Genomic DNA, 19,321 nt, shown 5'->3' with positions numbered 1-19,321 from the left:
CTAACTGTCTGCCAGATACCAGTAGCCACTTGTAAGTACCCAGTGGATCAAAAAAAGTATGTGACTTTGTTAGATCCCAATTTATTTATTTATTTATTATTTATACAGTATGGGCTAAGGCCTTGTCTACACTACAAACTGCAGTCATTGCAAGTTATGTCAATGTACAGTTCTCAAAGTTTATGAGTAAACTTGGCTGCTTGTGTTGGTGCTATGTATACTCACCAGGAGTGCTTGTGTTTATGTAGTGTAAGTATTCCAGTGGGCCATGCACCCCGACCTGCGTCACTGCCTTTTGGAACATTTTCTCAGGGTTTTCTGGGATAGTAATGATTCGCCAGGCATTTTGGGAAACTAGGTGTCAAGTTCCCAGCATGCAAGTTTCTCCATTCCATAGTACCTTCAACGTCCCATAATTTTTATGACTTTTTTTTAAAAATGCCACAAACTCGTATGGTACTTTTCAGTGTCTGCTGTCTCTGACACAAGCAGGGAGCCCTCAGAGCTCAGCACTAGTCTCATGACCATTTTAAATACAGACTGCTGACCTTCAGGAAGTACTGCAACAACCAAGATGAGGAAGATGATGATGTCTCTGAGGAGAGTTTGTTGATGGACATAGAAAAACAAAAATTCCAGGTTGTTATTGGTATTCATGAGCAGCTGCAGATGGTGGAGCACCACTTCTGGGCCCAAGAAACGAGCACTGACTGGTGGGAATGCATTGTAATGCAGGTATGGGATGATGAGCAGTGGCGGCAGAACTTTCAGATGCAAAAGGCCATGTTCCTGAATCTCTGTGCTGAGCTTGCCCCAGCCCTCCAGTGCAGGGACACCAGAATGAGAGGTGCACCAACAGTAGAGAAGAGTGTGGTGATCATGCTCTGGAAGATTGCAATACCAGATTGCTACTGTTCAGTGAGAAATCATTTTGGAGTTGGAAAATCCACAGTGGAGTCCATTGTCATGCAAGTGTGTGGGGCTGTTAATTGTCTCCTGCTATGCAGGACTGTGATTCTTGGCAATGTGCAAGAAATAGTGGATGGATCTGAAGCCATGGAATTCCTGAACTGTGGCGAGGTGATAGATGGAACACATATCCCTATTTTGGCACCAGCCTTCCTTGCTAGTAAGTACACCAACAGAAAGGGCTACTTTTCTATGGTAATACAAGTGCTAGTGGATAACCAGGGCTGCTTCATTGAAATCAATGCAGGCTGGTAAGGGAAGGTGCATAATGCTCTCATCTTTAAGAACACAGGACAGCTGAGAAAGATGAATGAAGGGATATTCTATTCTGACCAGTGGATTACCTTTGGTGATGTGGAAATGCCAGTAGTGATTCTGGGTGACCTAGCCTACACCTTGCTCCCCTGCCTCACGAAACCATACACCTGCCACCTTGACAGCACCAAGGAAAGATTTAACTACAGGCTCAGTAGGTGCAGAATGACTATGAAATGTTCTTTGGTAGATTGAAGGGTTATGGGTGCTTTATTCACTAGAGATTAGATCTCAGCGAGGAAAAAATCCCAGTGGTTATAGCTGCGTGTTGTATAGGCATCATATACATGAGGCAAAGAGAGAAAAGCTGCCATCAGGATGGAGTGGCTGTCTGCTGAGTTTCAACAACCTGGGAGCCCAATGTGGAGCTATGCATTTGAGAGCGGCTTTAAAGATTCCTTTTTACAGTTAGCCACATTAGTGTTCTCTCTTGCTGTCTTGAGAGAGTGTCTCTCTTCTATAGGTAAAAGTATGTATTGTTTTGGTTTTTGCCTGCTGGCATCTATTCCCTTGTGCCTGCTGCAAAGGAATAAATGCTGCTGTGCCTGGGGCTTTCCCTGCCACTAGGAGTTGTGTAGCTTGCCATACCTTTATAAATATGGCAGGGTGTTTTCTGACACTCTCTGAATTCTAGGGTGCATGATATGCATTTGTAAGTACTGTTTGATTTCTTGACTGTCACTACGCATTCTGTAATATTTGGTGTGAACTAATAAAGATACTGTGATTCTCTGAAAATAGAACTTCACTGAGTGAGCTGCCAGGGGTGTTTGTCAAGTTAGGCAACTAGGAAAGGGTATTTCAAAAACGTGGGGTTTTTCAATTCAGGAAGAGGGCAGGCTTCTGGTCTCTTTCACCCTTGGGCAGTGGAATTTAATATTGTGAGAAGAGCAGTCACTGTTGCAGGGAGAGGGGCATTGTGGGACAGTAGCGGGAGGACTCTTAGGGTTGACTCAGGTCATGCAGTGTCTACACTTGCACTGCATCAGTCAGAGTAGGTTGATCATGGCTCTGCACCGTTCAGGGAGGTGGTTTTACTATATTGCTGTAATGGGATTCTTACTTTGGCTGGAGTCAAATTTGAGTGTAGACGTGCATAAACAGGTTGAGGCAAGGCGACTTATATTTACCTAACGTTGTAGTGTAGACCAGGTCTAAGAATAGGGATATAACAAGATAATCTCACCCTTAAGTAAGTGTGCTTTACTGACATGTCACGCATCATTTCAGTTGGTACTGGGGAGTAATAAGAACTTGGTGTGATAGGGCTCTGTGTGTTATACCTTTCCATTGTCACTGTTTCCTATAAAATCACCTTTCCTTTTAGTACTGTGCATGAGCATTAAAGGCCACCTTTCGGGCAGAGAAGGACACATTGTCTAGGGCCTGAAACAAACAGAACTCAGGAAATATCATGTCTTGTTTTTGCCATGTAGATGTTAGAATTTTCTTATTTAAATCACATAAATTAGATATGCTGATAATCCAGAAGAAAGTTTCTCACTCTCAACCCTTCTGGCAAATATCTTTGCCCTAGATATAATTTAAGAGATTCAGTCTTAAACTCATCAGTGTCTTTCTGCTAATATTGCTGAAGCTAGTCTGTCTCCCTGTTTATAAACTGCAAGATACAGTAGATACAGAGTTTTGCATTCCTTCTTTCTTTAACACTGAGCACCTTTCATCAAACTTTTCACTCAGTAGGTCTAATATTACTCTCATGTGCACCCTGCATGATCCTACTGAAGTCAGTATGGTCCAAGAGTGTACATGAGAGGTGAATTTGTCTCATTTAGTTCAAGTGAAATCTTGTCAACCACATTGTTAATTTCTTGCAGCAAGGTTAGGATCTGAGCATTGTCTGTGAGGGCCTCAGCAAGTTCTGGTGCAACAGGAATTCAGTTTCCTGAGTTAGAGCACACAGATTAGAAAGTGGCCTCTTGCTTGACTCTGTTTGTGCTACCAACACCTTGATTTTTAGGCATCTTATTGGGTGGCAGGGAAGGAGGGGGTTCTTCAGTCTTTTATTAATTTTTTTATTTAGGATAATTCAGTGTTTGTCTAAACATGCTTTCATATAGTGAACCCTGAAAAATCCTATTGACTCCCCTGTCAGGATCGGTTACTTGAGGAATTTTATTAATTAAAGCTCCAAATATGCTTAATTGTAGATTCTTGAGTAGTTCCATTTAAGTAAAGTTAATCATATACATAAGTGTTTTCAGGATTGAGGCACAATATTTTTCATTCCACGTGGTTCAAATAAACCAGTTTTGAATAGTTTTGTTATTATTCGCCTTCTGGAAATGAATGCTTTATTAAAACAGTTCAAAAATTCCTAGTTGCTCCTTGGTCTTCTGTCCAAACGTACTTCTGTGCAGTCTGATTTACAGTGTGTATTTTCTACAACAATTTGATATTAATTAAACTTCATGTGCCTACCCCTCCCAGCTCTGATTTAATTTATACTTTAATACTAGCAAAATATATTTTGCTCTACCTTGTCAAAGACAGGGGTCTGATCCAAAGCCTATTAGAGTCAGTGGGAGGAGTCTCATTGGCATCAGTGAGCTTTGGACCAGACTTCAGGCCCCCTAAGACCATCTTAACTCAGATGTGTAAGTGCATTTCTAAACAAAATCCCTTTGACTTCAGAATACTTTGCTGAATCAGGGCCTAAATGCATAAATGACTGCACTGTGTATTTAGTTTGAAATGCTAAATACGACTAGAAGATTTGTCTGACTGTTTTCCTATAGCTTTTTGTGGTAGCAACTGGGTTCCTATTAAAAATCAATAAGATACAGAATAAATTAAAGCTCTGCATCTGGTACTGAAGCTCGTATAAAGAGGTATTGACTAGTAAAATTTTGTGTGTGTATATGTGGTATTATTTTTAGGTGCACTTTAAAAGGAAATTGTTCACATTCAGATAACTCAAGGGATTGGGTTAACATTTCACATGAAGCTGATAAATGCCATACAATCCAGATACGACTCATTGGTAGAAACGAGGTATGTAAAAACAGTTTTATGTACATTTGTTTGTCATTTTAAATGTGCTGTTGCATCACTTACAGGAACTTTCCTCTTTTGGTCACTACACTCTGTAAACCAGCACCTGCTCATCTCAAAAACTGACAAATATAGTGGAGACTTTAACTGGGTGAATTGATAGATATGATAAAGAGGTAAAGGGGGCAATCTGTTTCTCAGCCACAAGATGGGTCATAAGGCCCTGCTTTATTGTGCTGACTCAGTACTTCATTATGCTGCCCAAGGGAGTGATTTAGTTATATTGTGACTTTATCACTTACGTTGTCCAGGGAGTATCAATGAAATGCACTAACTGGATTCCAGGTTTTATAAGAAGTCAGACTACAAGGTAGCCTATGCACACAAACACAAACATGATCTTTGAGACTGTGATGCTAGTGTTTGCAAAAACACTGAGATGAAAATGAATAGAGAAAAAAAATCACAGGATCCTAGGAATGAAAAATGGAATATATGTACAGATGGAAGCCCACAGAGAACTTAATAGGGATGAAATCAGTAAGATTCTATAAAAATTGCTCTAATAATTATAATAATATTAATACTTAGCTCCTGCACAGTGCTTTTTGTCAGTAAATCTGAATGCTTTACAAAAGAGGTAAGCAATGATATCCCATGTGGGGAAACTGCAGCGCAGAGAGGTGAAGTGACTTGCTCAAGGTCACCAGCAGGCCAATGGTCAAACTGGGAATAGAGCCTAGGTCTCCTGAGTCCCAGCCCAGTGCTCTGTGCACTACAGAGTTATTTTAAAAATTCTATAGGAGTTCAAAAAGGGTCCTCCTGTTAGCAGAAAAAAAAGAATATGTACTGTGGAGTCTAGTTTTATATCTGAATACCAGTGCAGCTTTCGTTCCTGCTGTAGTAGATCTCACTTTTAGAATTTTTTTTCTGGTGTTCAGTCTCAATAGTCTTAATTTCATCCCTTTATATTGATATATCCCCTGCACCCTCTTAAATAATTCTTCTGTTGCCTCGTTGATCACATCCTTTAAATCATTGTAGGCTGGTTTCATGTCCCCCAGCTTAGTTGTTTCTTTGCCAGCCTATTCATCTTTACCTCTGTTAATCTTTTCTCATGCATCAGTCACTCCAGCATCATGATTGTTTTTGCTTCTCTTTTCTATATTCCCTCCATTTCTGAGACATATTTCTGGCAGTAAGAAAAAGATTGAAATATGTTTGCTAAACACCACGAGGCCTAAAGCTGTTTATAGCTTATTCTGATGCAAGTGTCACTCTTACTGCTCCTGCCACCATTACAAATGTCCCACCTGCAATCAGCACTACCACTATCACCTGATCAATTATTCTTGACTTGAGTGGGGTTGTCAAGGTTTTTTTCCCTCACTTTGAACTTTAGCGTCCAAAAAGTGGGAATCTGCATGGACCCTTCTAAGCTTAATTCCTAGCTTAGATCTGATAATGCTGCCAGCAGCCAAAATATAGTGTTTGGCACACTTTCTGTTCCCCCAAAACCTTCCCTGGGGAATCCAAGACCCAAACCCCTTGGGTCTTAAAACAAGGAGAAATAAACCATTCCCCCTCCTTTCCCCCTCCCAGACTTTCCCCTCTCTGGGTTACCCTGAGAGGCTACACTGATCCAAACTCCTTAGATCTTAAAACAAAGAGGAATTAACCTTCCCCCCACTCCTTTCCCCCGCCCACCAATCCCTGGTGAGTTCAGACCCAATCCCCTTGGGTCTTAAACAAGGGGAAAAAAATCAATCAGGTTCTTAAAAAAGAAAACTTTTAATAAAAGAAAGAAAAGTAAAAATTATCTCTGTAAAATCAGGGTGTAAAATGCTTACAGGGTATTCAGATTCATATAGACTAGAGGGACTCCCCCCCCCCAGCCTGAGATTCAAAGTTACAGCAAACAGAGGTAAAAATCCTTCCAGCAAAATACACATTTACAAGTAAGAAAACAAACATAAGACTAATTCGCCTTTTCTAGCTAGTACTTACTATTTTGAAACATGAGAGACTGATTCAGAAAAATTGTAGAAAACCTGGGTTCACGTCTGGTCCCTCTTAGCCTCAAGAGCGAACAACAAACACACAAACAGCACAAACAAAGACTTCCCTCCACCAAGATTTGAAAGTATCTTGTCCCTCGATTGGTCCTCTGGTCAGGTGTCAGCCAGGTTCACTGAGCTTCTTAACCCTTTACAGGTAAAAGAGACATTAACCCTTAACTATCTGTTTATGACAGGGGTAAACAATTCATAATGATTAATATATTGGGCAAACACAGCCCCTTTGTCCTTTGGAGAATTGTCCAGGAACAAACTGCATTTTGTACTAATTTGCTCACTATCTGAGCTTGTTTGGAGGTCTCTTGCAAACAAATTTCGGTTTATGGATTTGCTCATTATCTGTTCACCACAAGTATGGCTTTGAGTATTCATTTTTTGAGCTGTGTGGTTGACCACCCAATTTGTATGATATTCATTTTGTTTCTTGATTGCATGAGCTAACATTTATAAATTACTTTCAACCAATTTAGTACAAAACAGATTTTATATTGTAATTAAATGCATTTTGGATATAGACCCAAAAGTTAACTTTCCATGAACATTTATACAGACCTGAACAAATATTTGTGAAAAGGGAATATAAAGGAGCATAATACCGCCAAAGCAAAATTCAATTAAACAGTTGTCAAAATATTAAAAAATATTTTTTCTCCCTATTCACACACCTCTGATTTTAACAAATTCAGTAGTGCAGTAGCTCTCATCAACATCTTCTTTGTATCCTTCCCTGCTTGGAATTCCCTTTGACGGGCCTCTGGTGAATCTGTCTGCTTCTGTCATGGTAGTTTTTCTCTGCACTTTATATAGTTTGAACTTGTGTGAAGACAGGAAGGCAATTTAACAAATATTGCAAGTAATCAATTGTATTTTTCCTTTTTTTTTTTAGATTGTTGTGACTGCAGTTGGAGATGTTTCAGCAGTCTCCAAAGGACACTTTGTCTGTATTGTAAAAGATACAAAAACCAACCAAGTACTTTGTAAAAAGGAAGAGCCACAAATCATGAACTGTTCTTGCAATCTAAATAATGCAGCACTAATCAACAGGGGTATGTTTATGTAGCATCCACATGTTAAATACTTATTCATTATCCTTTATAACTGATTAAAACCAACAGTAAATACATGCCCAGTGAGCATAAGATATAGATCAGTAGTCTCCAGTCTTTTTACTCACAAGATCACTTTTTGAATTTAAGATCAACCCAGGATCTGCCCCGCTCCTTCCCCAAGGCCCCTCTCCGCTCACTCCATTCCTCCCATCCTCCGTCACTCACTGTCCCCCACCCTCACTCACTTTCACTGGGTTGGGGCAGTGAGTTGGGGTGGGGGAGGAGGTGCAGGATCTGGGCTGGGGCCGAGGGGTTCAGAGTGTGGGAGTGGGCTCTAAACTGAGCCTTGGGCAGAGGGTTGGGATGCAGAAGTGAGGGGTGCAAGCTCTGGGAGGGAATTTGGGTGCAGGGATCATATGGTCACACTGTACCTAATTTCATAGAATCCACTGGACATTTCATGAGTTTTACTTTTTGTTAGTGTCATTTGTGGATTATAGATCCAAAATCCTTCAGGGATTGTTACAAATCAGTGTAACATTCTCAACTGTGGGGTGTCCAGGCTGGAGTGGAGTGTCTGGGCTGGGGCAGGGGGTTGGGGTCCAGGCTGGAGGGCAGGCTCTAGGAGGGAGTTTGGGTACACGAGGGGTAGGGTGACCAGATGAGAAGTCCAAAATATCGAGACCACCACATCCTTTTCAATTGTTACACTTACCTGTCTGAGTCTTCGGCGGCACTTCAGCAGAGGGGCCCTCAGTCACTGACGGTCTTCGGCGTCATTTCAGTGGCGGGTAATAAGCCTTGCTGCCAAAGAAGGAAGTACCCTCCGCGGAAATGTCACTGAGACCCAGACGTGACAGGTGAGTGTAACAATTGAAAAGGCTCTCCCCTGCCTGTCACCACCGCCCAGAGCAACAAGAAAAACAAAACAAGAACCCACCTGAAACAAAATATCAGGACAACTGGTGTCCCGACCGTACTTTGGTCGGGACGCGGGACAAACTGCTTGATATCGGGACAGTCCCTATTTTATCAGAACATCTGGTCACCCTAACGAGGGGGCTCCAGGCTGGGGCAGGGGGTTGGGATGCAAGAGGGGGTGCAAGGTGCAGGCTCCAGCTGGGAGGCGCGTACCACAGGCAGCTCCCGGTCAGCTGCCTGCCTGCCTGCCTGCCGTGGCCCCACACCACTCCTGGAAGCAGCTTGGTGCTGTCACGTCTGTTCTCATGCCTCCATGCACTGCCTGCACCCACAAGCGCTCCCCCCGCAGGGCAGGGACAGTGCTGGGGGCAAGGGGGCAGCGCACAGAACTGCCTCAGACACACACATCCCTGGGGCCACAGAGATGTGCCAGCAGCCAACCGCTTGGGACCACATGAGGCCAGGGAAGGCAGGCAGCCTGCATGAGCCCCGCTGCGCTGCCGGCTTTTAGAGGCCAGAGATCGCGATCGACTGGCAGAGGCTCCAGGATCAACCAGTCGATCGCAGTCGACCAGTTGGTGACCACTGATGTAGACCATACTTTGCATTAAGGTTTTTCATTTGAAAAACACTTGATTCTTATTTTGGCAAGTGATTTGAACATATTAGAGTGTGCTTAATCGTTCAAGTTTTGTTTATATGTAACCCTCTACTGAAGATGTTATAGGTCCCCTTCTGAACCAATCTGCAGAGAATTTGAGTTGTTTCAGCTGGCACCTGGGAAGCCATATCTCTTTAGCTCAGCCAATACTAGTTTAATCTTTTAGCTCTGAAAGTGCTTGGTCTAGCCTCCACTGTGTTGGCTAAGATAGCAGCTGTCACACATACATTCATGATTATAATGTTATACCTACTTTGGGCTCAATTCTGTCCTCAGTTACGTGGTAAAACGCCTATTGATTTCAGTCTGAATTAGACTGAGGGGCAGGGTTGATTTTGTTTATACTGCAAAATATGCTGTTTAATACCTTCTCATACAGTCTCTTAACTTTTTTCTGGAAAATAGCTTTGTTTAGAAACTACTGGCAAGAGATGTTGAAAACTACTGTGTATTAGTGGTTAAGAATCAAATTCTGTTCTCATGTGGGAGACCAGAATTTGGCTTTTAATACTGTTGTACCAGTGTGAAATGAGAGAAAAATTTGGGTATGTATATCTGAATTATAGTTTAACGTTAGTCAACAGTGTTTTTACAATACATTGTTTATCAACTGTAGATAGAAAAACTTAGGGTTCAGTGGTGATTGGCTGAGTGATAATTGTAAAGATTAATTTATTTGATAAATATTGCCTCTTGATGTTTGTGAATTATAGACTCATATAGACTTTAGGGTCAGAAGGGACCAATATGATCATCTAGTCTGACCTCCTGCACAAAGCAGGCCACAGAACCCTACCCATCCACTTCTATAACAAACCCCTAACCTATGTCCAAGTTATTGAAGTCTTCAAATTGTGGTTTGAAGACCTCAAGCTGCAGAGAATCCACCAGCAAGTGACCCATGCCCCACGCTGCAGAGGAAGGCGAAAAACCTCCAGGGCTTCTGCCAATCTGCCCCGGAGTAAAATTCCTTCCCAACCCCAAATATGGCGATCAGCTAAACCCTGAGCATGTGGGCAAGACTCACCAGCCAGCACTCAGGAAAGAATTCTCTGCAGTAACTCAGATCCCATCCCATCCAACATCCCATCACAGACCACTGGGCATACTTACCTGTTGATAATCAAAGATCAGTTGCCAAAATTAAGCTATCCCATCATACCATCCCTTCCATAAACTTATCAAGCTTAGTCTTAAAGCCAGATATGTCTTTTGCCCCCACTACTCCCCTTGGAAGGCTGTTCCAGAACTTCACTCCTCTAATGGTTAGAAACCTTCGTCTAATTTCAAGTCTAAACTTCCTAGTGTCCAGTTTATACCCATTTGTTCTTCTGTCTACATTGGTACTAAGCTTAAATAATTCCTCTCCCTCCCTAATATTAATTCCTCTGATATATTTATAAAGAGCAAGCATATCCCCCCTCAGCCTTCTTCTGGCTATGCTAAACAAGCCAAGCTCTTTGAGTCTCCTTTCATAAGGCAGGTTTTCCATTCCTCAGATCATCCTAGTAGCCCGTCTCTGAACCTGTTCCAGTTTGAATTCATCCTTCTTAAACATGGGAGACCAGAACTGCACACAGTATTCTAGATGAGGTCTCACCAGTGCCTTATATAACGGTACTAACAACTCCTTATCTTTGCTGGAAATACCTTGCCTGATGCCTCCTAAAACTGCATTAGCTTTTTTAACGGCCATATCACATTGGCGGCTCATAGTCATCCTGTGATCAACCAATACTCCAAGGTCCTTCTCCTCTGTTGCTTCCAACTGATGTGTCCCCAATGTATATCTAAAATTCTTATTATTAATCCCTAAGTGCATGACCTTGCTCTTTTCACTATTAAATTTCATCCTATTACTATTACTCCAGTTTACAAGGTCATCCAGATCTTCCTGTATGATATCCCGGTCCTTCTCTGTGTTAGCAATACCCCCCAGCTTTGTGTCATCCTCAAACTTTATTAGCACATTCCCACTTTTTGTGCCAAGGTCAGTAATAAAAAGGTTAAATAAGATTGGTCCCAAAACCGATCCTTGAGGAACTCCACTAGTAACCTCCTTCCAGCCTGACAGTTCACCCTTCAGTATGACCCATTGGAGTCTCCCCTTTAACCAGTTCCTTATCCACCTTCCAATTTTCATATTGATCCCCATCTTTTCCAATTTAATTAATAGTTCCCCATGTGGAACCGTGTCAAAATGCCTTACTGAAATCGAGGTAAATTAAATCTACTGCATTTCCTTTGTCTAAATAATCTGTCACCTGCCTGCAAAAAGGCAGTGAACTGACTGTGAACAAATCTATTCTTGATTTCATTCATTATTCAGAGTTATTCACTGCATCATTCTGCAGTAGTTCTTAGTCCATGGCTTTGTTCATGAGCAGTTAGTTGTGAGTATTAAAAATCTGAATTATTCTGTTTGGACAGATAGGTCATGTGGTATGTTTCCTGACATGGATGAGTGTAAGTCTTAGAATCAGGTTGTGAATTATTATAAGCTTGGAATTCACTTTCTGGAATTCAGGATTCAGTCCCAAAGTAGCTTAGGCCACATCTACACTACAGCATAAAATCGAAATTATTAAAACTGGTGGTGTGCGTCCATGGTCCTGGGCTACCATCGATTTCCGGAGCGGTGCACTCTGGGTAGCTCAGTAAAAGAATGAGACCAATAACTTCGATTTCCATCCACACTAACCCTAAATCGATATAGTAATATCGATTTTAGGGTTACTCCTCTCGTTGGGGAGGAGTACAGAAATCGATTTTAAGAGCCCTTAAAATTGATTTAAAGTGCCTTGTAGTGTGGACAGGTACAGCGTTAAATCGATTTAACGCTGTTTAAATCGATTTAACGCTGTAGTGTGGACCAGGCCTTAGAAGGTAATCCATGACACCAATTTCTGTTCAGTTAGTAACATAATCTTTTTTCCCTGTGCATTGCTTCATGGATCTGTGTGGATGTATATAGATCTTTTAAAGATCTGTTTTACAATTTTTCTTTAGTCCACTAGAAACTGCTGGTGCCAAAGCAGAAAAGAGAGCTCTAAAACAAATGACAGGCAAGGATGCAATCATATTAGTGAACACAAAAATAAAACATCTTTAAAATGTACTGAGAGTTTGATAAAAAACAGTGGGATAAGGAAATTTAACATAGACGCTAAAACTCTAGCATTAACCTTTTCTCCTTTCCTAAAGTATTGTCGACCAAAAGATATGTAACAGTATGCATAGATCTGATCCTCTTTTAATACTCCCATGTAAAGGGATAAATGAAACATCAGCTTTAATTTCTGAACAGTCTTGATTTTATTGTAGACCCCAAACCTGCAAAGAGCTCTGCACAGATGGAGTCTTGTTCCCACTGGGAGCTACTTGCAGTGTCGAGGTCTTAAGATCTCATCCTACAGTCTTTGCTCAGGCAAAACTCCCACTGGAGTCACAGGCTTCACAGCCCGAGCTGTTACTTAAATGTATTTCTGTGTGTGTTGACATCTTTTTCTAATATTGATTGTTAAAAACAAAGGGAAAAGCTATTGTCATAAGGGCGTGACAGCTGGGGTAATAGAGGATGACTCCAGGGCATTAAGCTGTCTGTTGTAAATACATATTAATGTCCTTTTAAAAATGCAAATAGTGTCATAAATACATTAGGAACTTTTATAATGCCTATTATTGACCCACTCCCATGAGCCACGTTAGCACAGTTGTAGAATTTGTCACTTCCCCCATCTTTTTTTATGGGGGAAGGGTCTGTTGCTTATAATGTGTTTGTACAATGCCTAGCACAAATGGGGCCCTGAACTCAACTAGAGCTTCTAGGCGCTACTGTCATTTTACTACAGTTATGTCTACTGCTATACATCAGTTACCAATAGAACCATGGGTATGGCAAGTATGTTGAAAAGTACACGCTATCTGATATTGAGTTGCCCTCACCCTGTGAGAAAGGGCCTTTGCGAGATTCCTGTGATTTTCTCACCAGGGAAAATGCTTTGAAAACAGCTACTGCTCAGTATAATCTGATGCATTCTTCTTTGGCTCAGTCCAGCTCATACTGAAATCAACAGCCGTTTTTCCGCTAACAACTTGATCAGCCAAGGATAAGAGTAATTTGTTTTAGTATTTAAAGAAGGCATAAACTCCACCAGAAGCAGCAAAATATCTTTCCTTTGCTCATTCTCTCTCCCCTCCCCCCATTCAAGCACTTATTAATAAATGGTGAATTATGACCAATTAAGTCTCTGATCATGCAGTGACTTAGGCGTGTGGTTAACTTTATGCACTATGGACCAGATTTTTAAAGGTTTTTACATGCCTAAAGATGCAGATATGCCATAGCGTGAATTTTCAAATCCTGCTAGGTGCCTATCTGCATCTTTAGATAACTAAAATACCTTCAAAAATTTGGCGTTCTGGCCCATTGTGGCAAAGTACTTAACCCTATGAATAGTCCCAAAGTCAGTGTTCATCCCAGGGTTGACCGTGACCACTTAACACATAAGTGGATAAGTGAAACTTGAGCTTGGGCAGTTATTTGTTCTGCATGCATGTGCATGCAGGCACATGCACACACACTCACAAAAATACCAGGGACCATTGCAAAGCACACATCACAGCTTAAGTGGCAAATGCCTGGCTATACTTTTGAGTGTGGGATTCAGCTTATGAGAGAGGGTTAGGGTTTGGGTTAGGGTTATTCTTATTCTTTCATTCCATAGCTGCCAATGAATTGTTGTTATAGTAATTACTGGCTGAAATAATAGCAAACCATATTTTATAGTCATAAAATATTTAAACAGGATAAAAAAATGCTACTGTGTAGATAGCACAATTTGTAGAAGAGTTTGAGACAGAAAGAGAAGGAAGTATTGTTTGTGAAGAGAAGCAACTGTCTAGTGGTTAAAGCACAAGCCTGGAAGTTGGGAAATTCAGGTTTTGGCACAGACGTGTTATGTAATCCTGGGGAAGTAACTTAATTTGCAGCTTGCAAGGGATTTGAAGGGCAACAAGAAGGATTTCTTCAGGTATGTTAGGAGCAAGAAGAAAGTCAAGGAAAGTGTGGGCCCCTTACTGAATGAGGGAGGCAGTCTAGTGACAGAGGATGTGGAAAAAGCTAATGTACTCAATGCTTTTTTTGCCTCTGTCTTCACAAACAAGGTGAGCTCCCAGACTACTGCACTAGACAGCACAGTATGGGGAGGAGGTGACCAGCCCTCTATGAAGAAAGAAGTGGTTCAGGACTATTTAGAAAAACTGGATGAGCACAAGTCCATGGGGCCGGATGTGCTGCATCTAAGGGTGCTAAAGGAGTTGGCAGATGTGATTGCAGAGCCATGGGCCATTATCTTTGAAAAACTCATGGCAAATGGGGGAGGTCCCGGATGACTGGGAAAAGGCTAATGTAGTGCCCACCTTTAAAAAAGGGAAGAAGAAGGATCCGGGGAACTAAAGGCCAGTCAGCCTCACCTCAGTCCCTGGAAAAATCTTGCAGCAGGTCCTCAAAGAATCAGTTCTGAACCACTTAGAGGAGAGGAAAGTGATCAGGAACAGTCAGCATGGATTCACGAAGGGCAAGTCATGTCTGACTAACCTAATTGCCTTCTATGAGGAGATAACTGGCTCTGTGGATGAGGGGAAAGCAGTGGATGTGATATTCCTTTACTTTAGCAAAGCTTTTGATACGGTCTCCCACAGTATTCTTGCCAGCAAGTTAAAGAAGTATAGGCTGGATGAATGGACTATAAGGTGGATAGAAAGCTGGCTAGATCGTTGAGGTCAGTGGGTAGTGATCAATGGCTCCATGTCTAGTTGGCAGCCAGTATCAAGCAGAGTGCCCCAAGGGTTGGTCCTGGGGCCGGTTTTGTTCAATATCTTCATTAATGATCTGGAGGATGGCGTGGACAGCACGCTCAGCAAGTTTGCAGATGACACTAAACTGGGAGGAGTGGTAGATGCGCTGGAGGGTAGGGATAGGATAGAGAGGGACCTAGACAAATCAGAGGATTGGGCCAAAAATAATCTGATGAGGTTCAACAAAGAGAAGTGCAGAGTCCTGCACTTAGGACGGAAGAATCCCATGCACTGCTACAGACTAGGGACCGAATGGCTAGGAAGCAGTTCTGCAGAGAAGGACTTAGGGGTTACAGTGGACGAGAAGCTGGATATGAGTCAACTGTGTGCCCTTGTTGCCAAGAAAGCTAATGGTATTTTGGGCTGTACAAGTAGGGGCATTGCCAGCAGATTGAGGGATTCTCCTCTATTTGACATTGGTGAGGCCTCATCTGGAGTACTGTTTTGGGCCCCACACTAGAAGAAGGATGTGGAAAAATTGGAAAGAATCCAGCAGAGAGCAACAAAAATGATTAGGGGGCTGGAGCACATGACTTATGAGGAGAGGCTGAGGGAACTGGGATTGTTTAGTCTGCAGAAGAGAAGAATGGGGGGGATTTGATAGCTGCTTTCAACTACCTGAAAAGGGGTTCCAAAGAGGATGGATCTAGACTGTTCTCAGTGGTACCAGATGACAGAACAAGGAGTAATGGTCTCAAGTTGCAGTGGGGGAGGTTTAGGTTGGATATTAGGAAAAACTTTTTCATTGGGAGGGTGGTGAAGCACTGGAATGGATTACCAAGGGAGGTGGTGGAATCTTCTTCCTTCGAGGTTTTTAAGGTCAGGCTTGACAAAGCTCTGGCTGGGATGATTTAGTTGGTGATTGGTCCTGCTTTGAGCAGGGGGTTGGACTAGATGACTTCCTGAGGTCCCTCCAGGCATGATATTCTATGATTCTATGAATTCCTCTGTGGGGGAGTTTCTCTTAGCATGAAGATAATATTACTTTCCTACCTCACAGGGGTGATGCCAAGCTTAAATTGTAAAAGTGTGTAAAGTGTTTTGAGAATTTTGGATGGAAGTTGCTGTAGAAAGACAAAATGTTGTTGTTTTTGTTGTTGTTATATAAAGCAAAAGTGTTAATGTGAGGGAAGAGGGAGAGAGAGAGCACAAACATACCGACCAGGATGCAGCTTGATGTATGTTGGCTGCTAAGATTAAGTCAATGTATATTCAGTTATTTCTTGTAGCATGGTAACCAACATACATCTAATACAGGTAACTTTTTTCCAGATATTTCAGCTGTTGAAGTGACACTCATTGCTGATTCTTGGAATTTGTCAGAAACATTTCAGTTGAAAAAGTAAGAGTTTGTTTTCTAAATATGTCACTAAGGGCTGTGTATCTGAGGTGTGTGCATGTTATTTTTTTAAGTATTTAAAAAGGGGGATGCACTTCACCAGAGGCCGAGAAATCTCTTTTCCTGGCCTATATCCTCTCCTCTTTTTTGTGGCTTTATAAAGCTGCTTTCATGTGGTGTCTGTTTTAAAATCAAATGATAAAAAGAGATATTTCTTATAAGCCCCTGGCAGCTACAGGAGGGTTGTTATAACAATGGTAACTCCCACTGAAATAATAAAGGCTGTAACCTGGTATGAGTGGACATTTTATGTGTGTAAGGGCTGAGGGCCATGTTGTACCCTCCCATGGTCTAACCTGGATGAATGGATACAGAAGACCCAGAAAAGTATGTGAAGTTCATCTTAAGGGGTTTTCTCCTATTAAAGCAGTGATGCCATTTGTTGTGATGTTAACAGCAGAAAGTAACACCTATTGAAATAGTAGTAATATTGAAACCCAAGGAGCAGTTATATCTACACATCCATTCTTTAGCACCATATTCTGGGCTTATTTTGAACTGAGAACTCTTACTGAGAGCAGTGGGAGTTACTCATACAGGATGTGGGTAGATTATGGAACAAGATTATATATATAACAGGGTTGCCTGCGATAGCAGGGGACTGGATTTAATAATCCAAGGAGGTCCCTTCCAGTTCTATATCCTGTGTTTCTATAGCCCTTAATCAACACTTTTCCTTTTCTGACTGTAATAAACACTGAGATAGGGAAGAGTTGCAGGGAGCCTCTCTTCTTTCTCCTCGGTGGGTAGAACACTGGACCTACTGAAGATTATAACACAGATAAGTGTTTTGCTCATTTTAATATAGTTTGAAGATTTACAGTTTTGTTCTGTTAGGTTTGTACTTTTTGCATAACTTGAAATTTCATGTTCACAAATGTATTTCTTAATAAATTTGCTTAATCCCTGTATTTGATGCAAACTATCTGTTTTATGTATTGCCAGTTGCTCAAGATGTATCAGCACTGGTGTTTGTGCCTTCTGTGAAATAAAGCATATCTCTCCCTTTGTTGCCTGCAAGCCTGATGATTCTGGGCAAGTTCAGGTAAAATTCTTTGGGATTTATAGAACTTAACATTTTCGGTGGTACCTTTTTTATTATTTAAGTAAATGTATGTTTCCTATTCATTTTGATGTGACAGACTGTTTGGAATTTTTCAGGATGATTGTCAGCTGATTGAAAAACAAGGGGATGTGCCAGCCACTACTGCTTCCCAAATGAAAGCTACTACACAGATGTCAGAGGTTAGCTAACATTTTTAAATAGATGTAAATGATGCACAAATTGATCAGGGGAAATGCTCATGTAAAAGGAGGGAAGGTTGGAAGGAAGGCAAGGGTAATTATAAGAGAATTAATTGGTATATAATTATTGCACAAGCTTATTATTATTATTATTATTACTTATAATAAATAGCGCTTAGTGGCACAAACTAGGATTCGGGCTCCACTCTGCTAGGTGTTGTACATATACATAGAAAGAGATAGTACTTCCCTCAAACACCACACAAAGTACATAGGCAAAGGGTGGGTAGGAAGTATTAGCAGCCCTACTTTACAGATGGAGAATGAGGCAAAGAGAGATTAAATGACTTGTGCAAAGTCACACGAGGATTCTGTGGCAGAACCAGAAACTGAACTCAGATCTCCAATGTCCTAAGTGCCTTAACCACAAGACCATTCTCGCTTTCTTGATGGTTCCAAACACTCTTAAATGTTTGATAAAATTAAATAAACAGAATCAGTTGGTGCTGCTCAGCTTAGCCATCAGTGGTTTGCTAATTTGCTGTAGGAGTCAGAAGAGAAGTGGGTATTGAAGAGGAGTTTGATTGATGGATAATAGGTACAGTAACTCCCCTTTTAACGTCCTCTCACTTAATGTTGTTTTGATCTTATGTCCCTGCTCAATTACAGAACATGCTTCATTTAAAGTTGTGCAATGCTTCACTATAACGTCGTTTGGCTGCCTGCTTTGTCCACAGCTGGCAGCCCCCCATCAGCTCCCCCACACCCCCCACAGCACCTCCCGCCTGCAGGCAGACCCCGCGGATCAGCGCCTTCCCCCTCTTCCCCCCACCTCCTGCCCGCAGCAATCAGCTGGCTTGCGGCGTTCAGAAGGGAGGGGGAAAGAGCAGGGACTCAGTGCGCAGGCTCCCTCTGCCTTCTAAACGCTGCAAACCAGCCGATTGCCATTGGCAGGAGGCAGGGGAGGGAGGGGGGAGCCTGTGCGCCGAGTCCTTGCTCCTCCCCACTCCCTCCTGCCCCCTGAACATCGCAAGCCAGCTGATTGCTGTGGGCAGGAGGGAGGGGGGAGGAGTGAGGATGCGGTGCACCTCCCCCCTCCCTCCCCTGCCTCCTGCCCGTGGCAATCAGCTGGCTTGCAGTGTTCAGGAGGGTGGGGGAGCCTGTGCGCCATGTCCTCGCTCCTCCTCCCTGCCTCCTGAATGCTGCAAGCCAGCTGGTTGCCACAGGCAGGAGGCAGGGGAGGGAGGGAAGAGGAGTGAGGACACAGTGTGCAGAGTAAAGGGGGAAGGAAGGGGGGAAGAGTAAGCGGGTTAAGGGTGGGGGCTTGGGGGAAGGGGTGGCATGAGCGGGCTGAGAGTTGAACCCCCCGCCCCTGGTGCATGCAGCGTAGGGGAAGCTGCTGCTGCTGCTGCGCAAGGTGCTTCTCCTAGCTTACAGCACCTTCAACCTCCTTGCCTGCCTCATTGTCTGCAGTGCCAGTGGGCTGTGCCTGTGTGGGGTAAGGCAGGAGCAGCTCCCAACTATAGTATTGTACTGTACGGCAAAAAAAAAAATTCCCTGGAACCTAACCCCCCCCCATATACATTCATTCTTATGGGGAAATTGGATTCGCTCAACATCTTTTAACTTAAAGTCTCATTTTTCAGGAACACAACTACAACGTTAAGTGAGGAGTTACTGTACCTAGAAAGTTGCTACCTATTTGGCTTCTCATTTTCTGTGAGATAGCATGGCTGCTATAAATAGATACTAAGTGGGAATATAGTATTTTTATCTCTACTTCTCTGGATATCTCCGCCTAATACCTTAT

The 19,321-nt window shown here is 42.3% G+C and overlaps 1 protein-coding gene across 1 annotated transcript in view; it reads left to right on the top strand.

Annotated features, from left to right (window-relative positions):
• The window catches only part of PLXNC1 (plexin C1), a 98,902-nt gene that overhangs the window by 18,986 nt on the left and 60,595 nt on the right, over nt 1-19,321 (top strand). Inside the window, exons 5-9 of the mRNA XM_030548544.1 lie at nt 4,185-4,299; nt 7,264-7,423; nt 16,140-16,209; nt 17,212-17,311; nt 17,428-17,511. Coding sequence (XP_030404404.1) covers nt 4,185-4,299; nt 7,264-7,423; nt 16,140-16,209; nt 17,212-17,311; nt 17,428-17,511 — 529 coding nt within the window. The remainder of the gene's footprint in view (nt 1-4,184; nt 4,300-7,263; nt 7,424-16,139; nt 16,210-17,211; nt 17,312-17,427; nt 17,512-19,321) is intronic.

The sequence above is a fragment of the Gopherus evgoodei genome, chromosome 1 (genome assembly GCF_007399415.2).
Source record: "Gopherus evgoodei ecotype Sinaloan lineage chromosome 1, rGopEvg1_v1.p, whole genome shotgun sequence".
In the NCBI taxonomy this organism is placed as follows: domain Eukaryota; kingdom Metazoa; phylum Chordata; order Testudines; family Testudinidae; genus Gopherus; species Gopherus evgoodei.
Note: the sequence above shows the minus strand (reverse complement) of the source record. Positions and strands in the feature narration are given on the sequence as shown.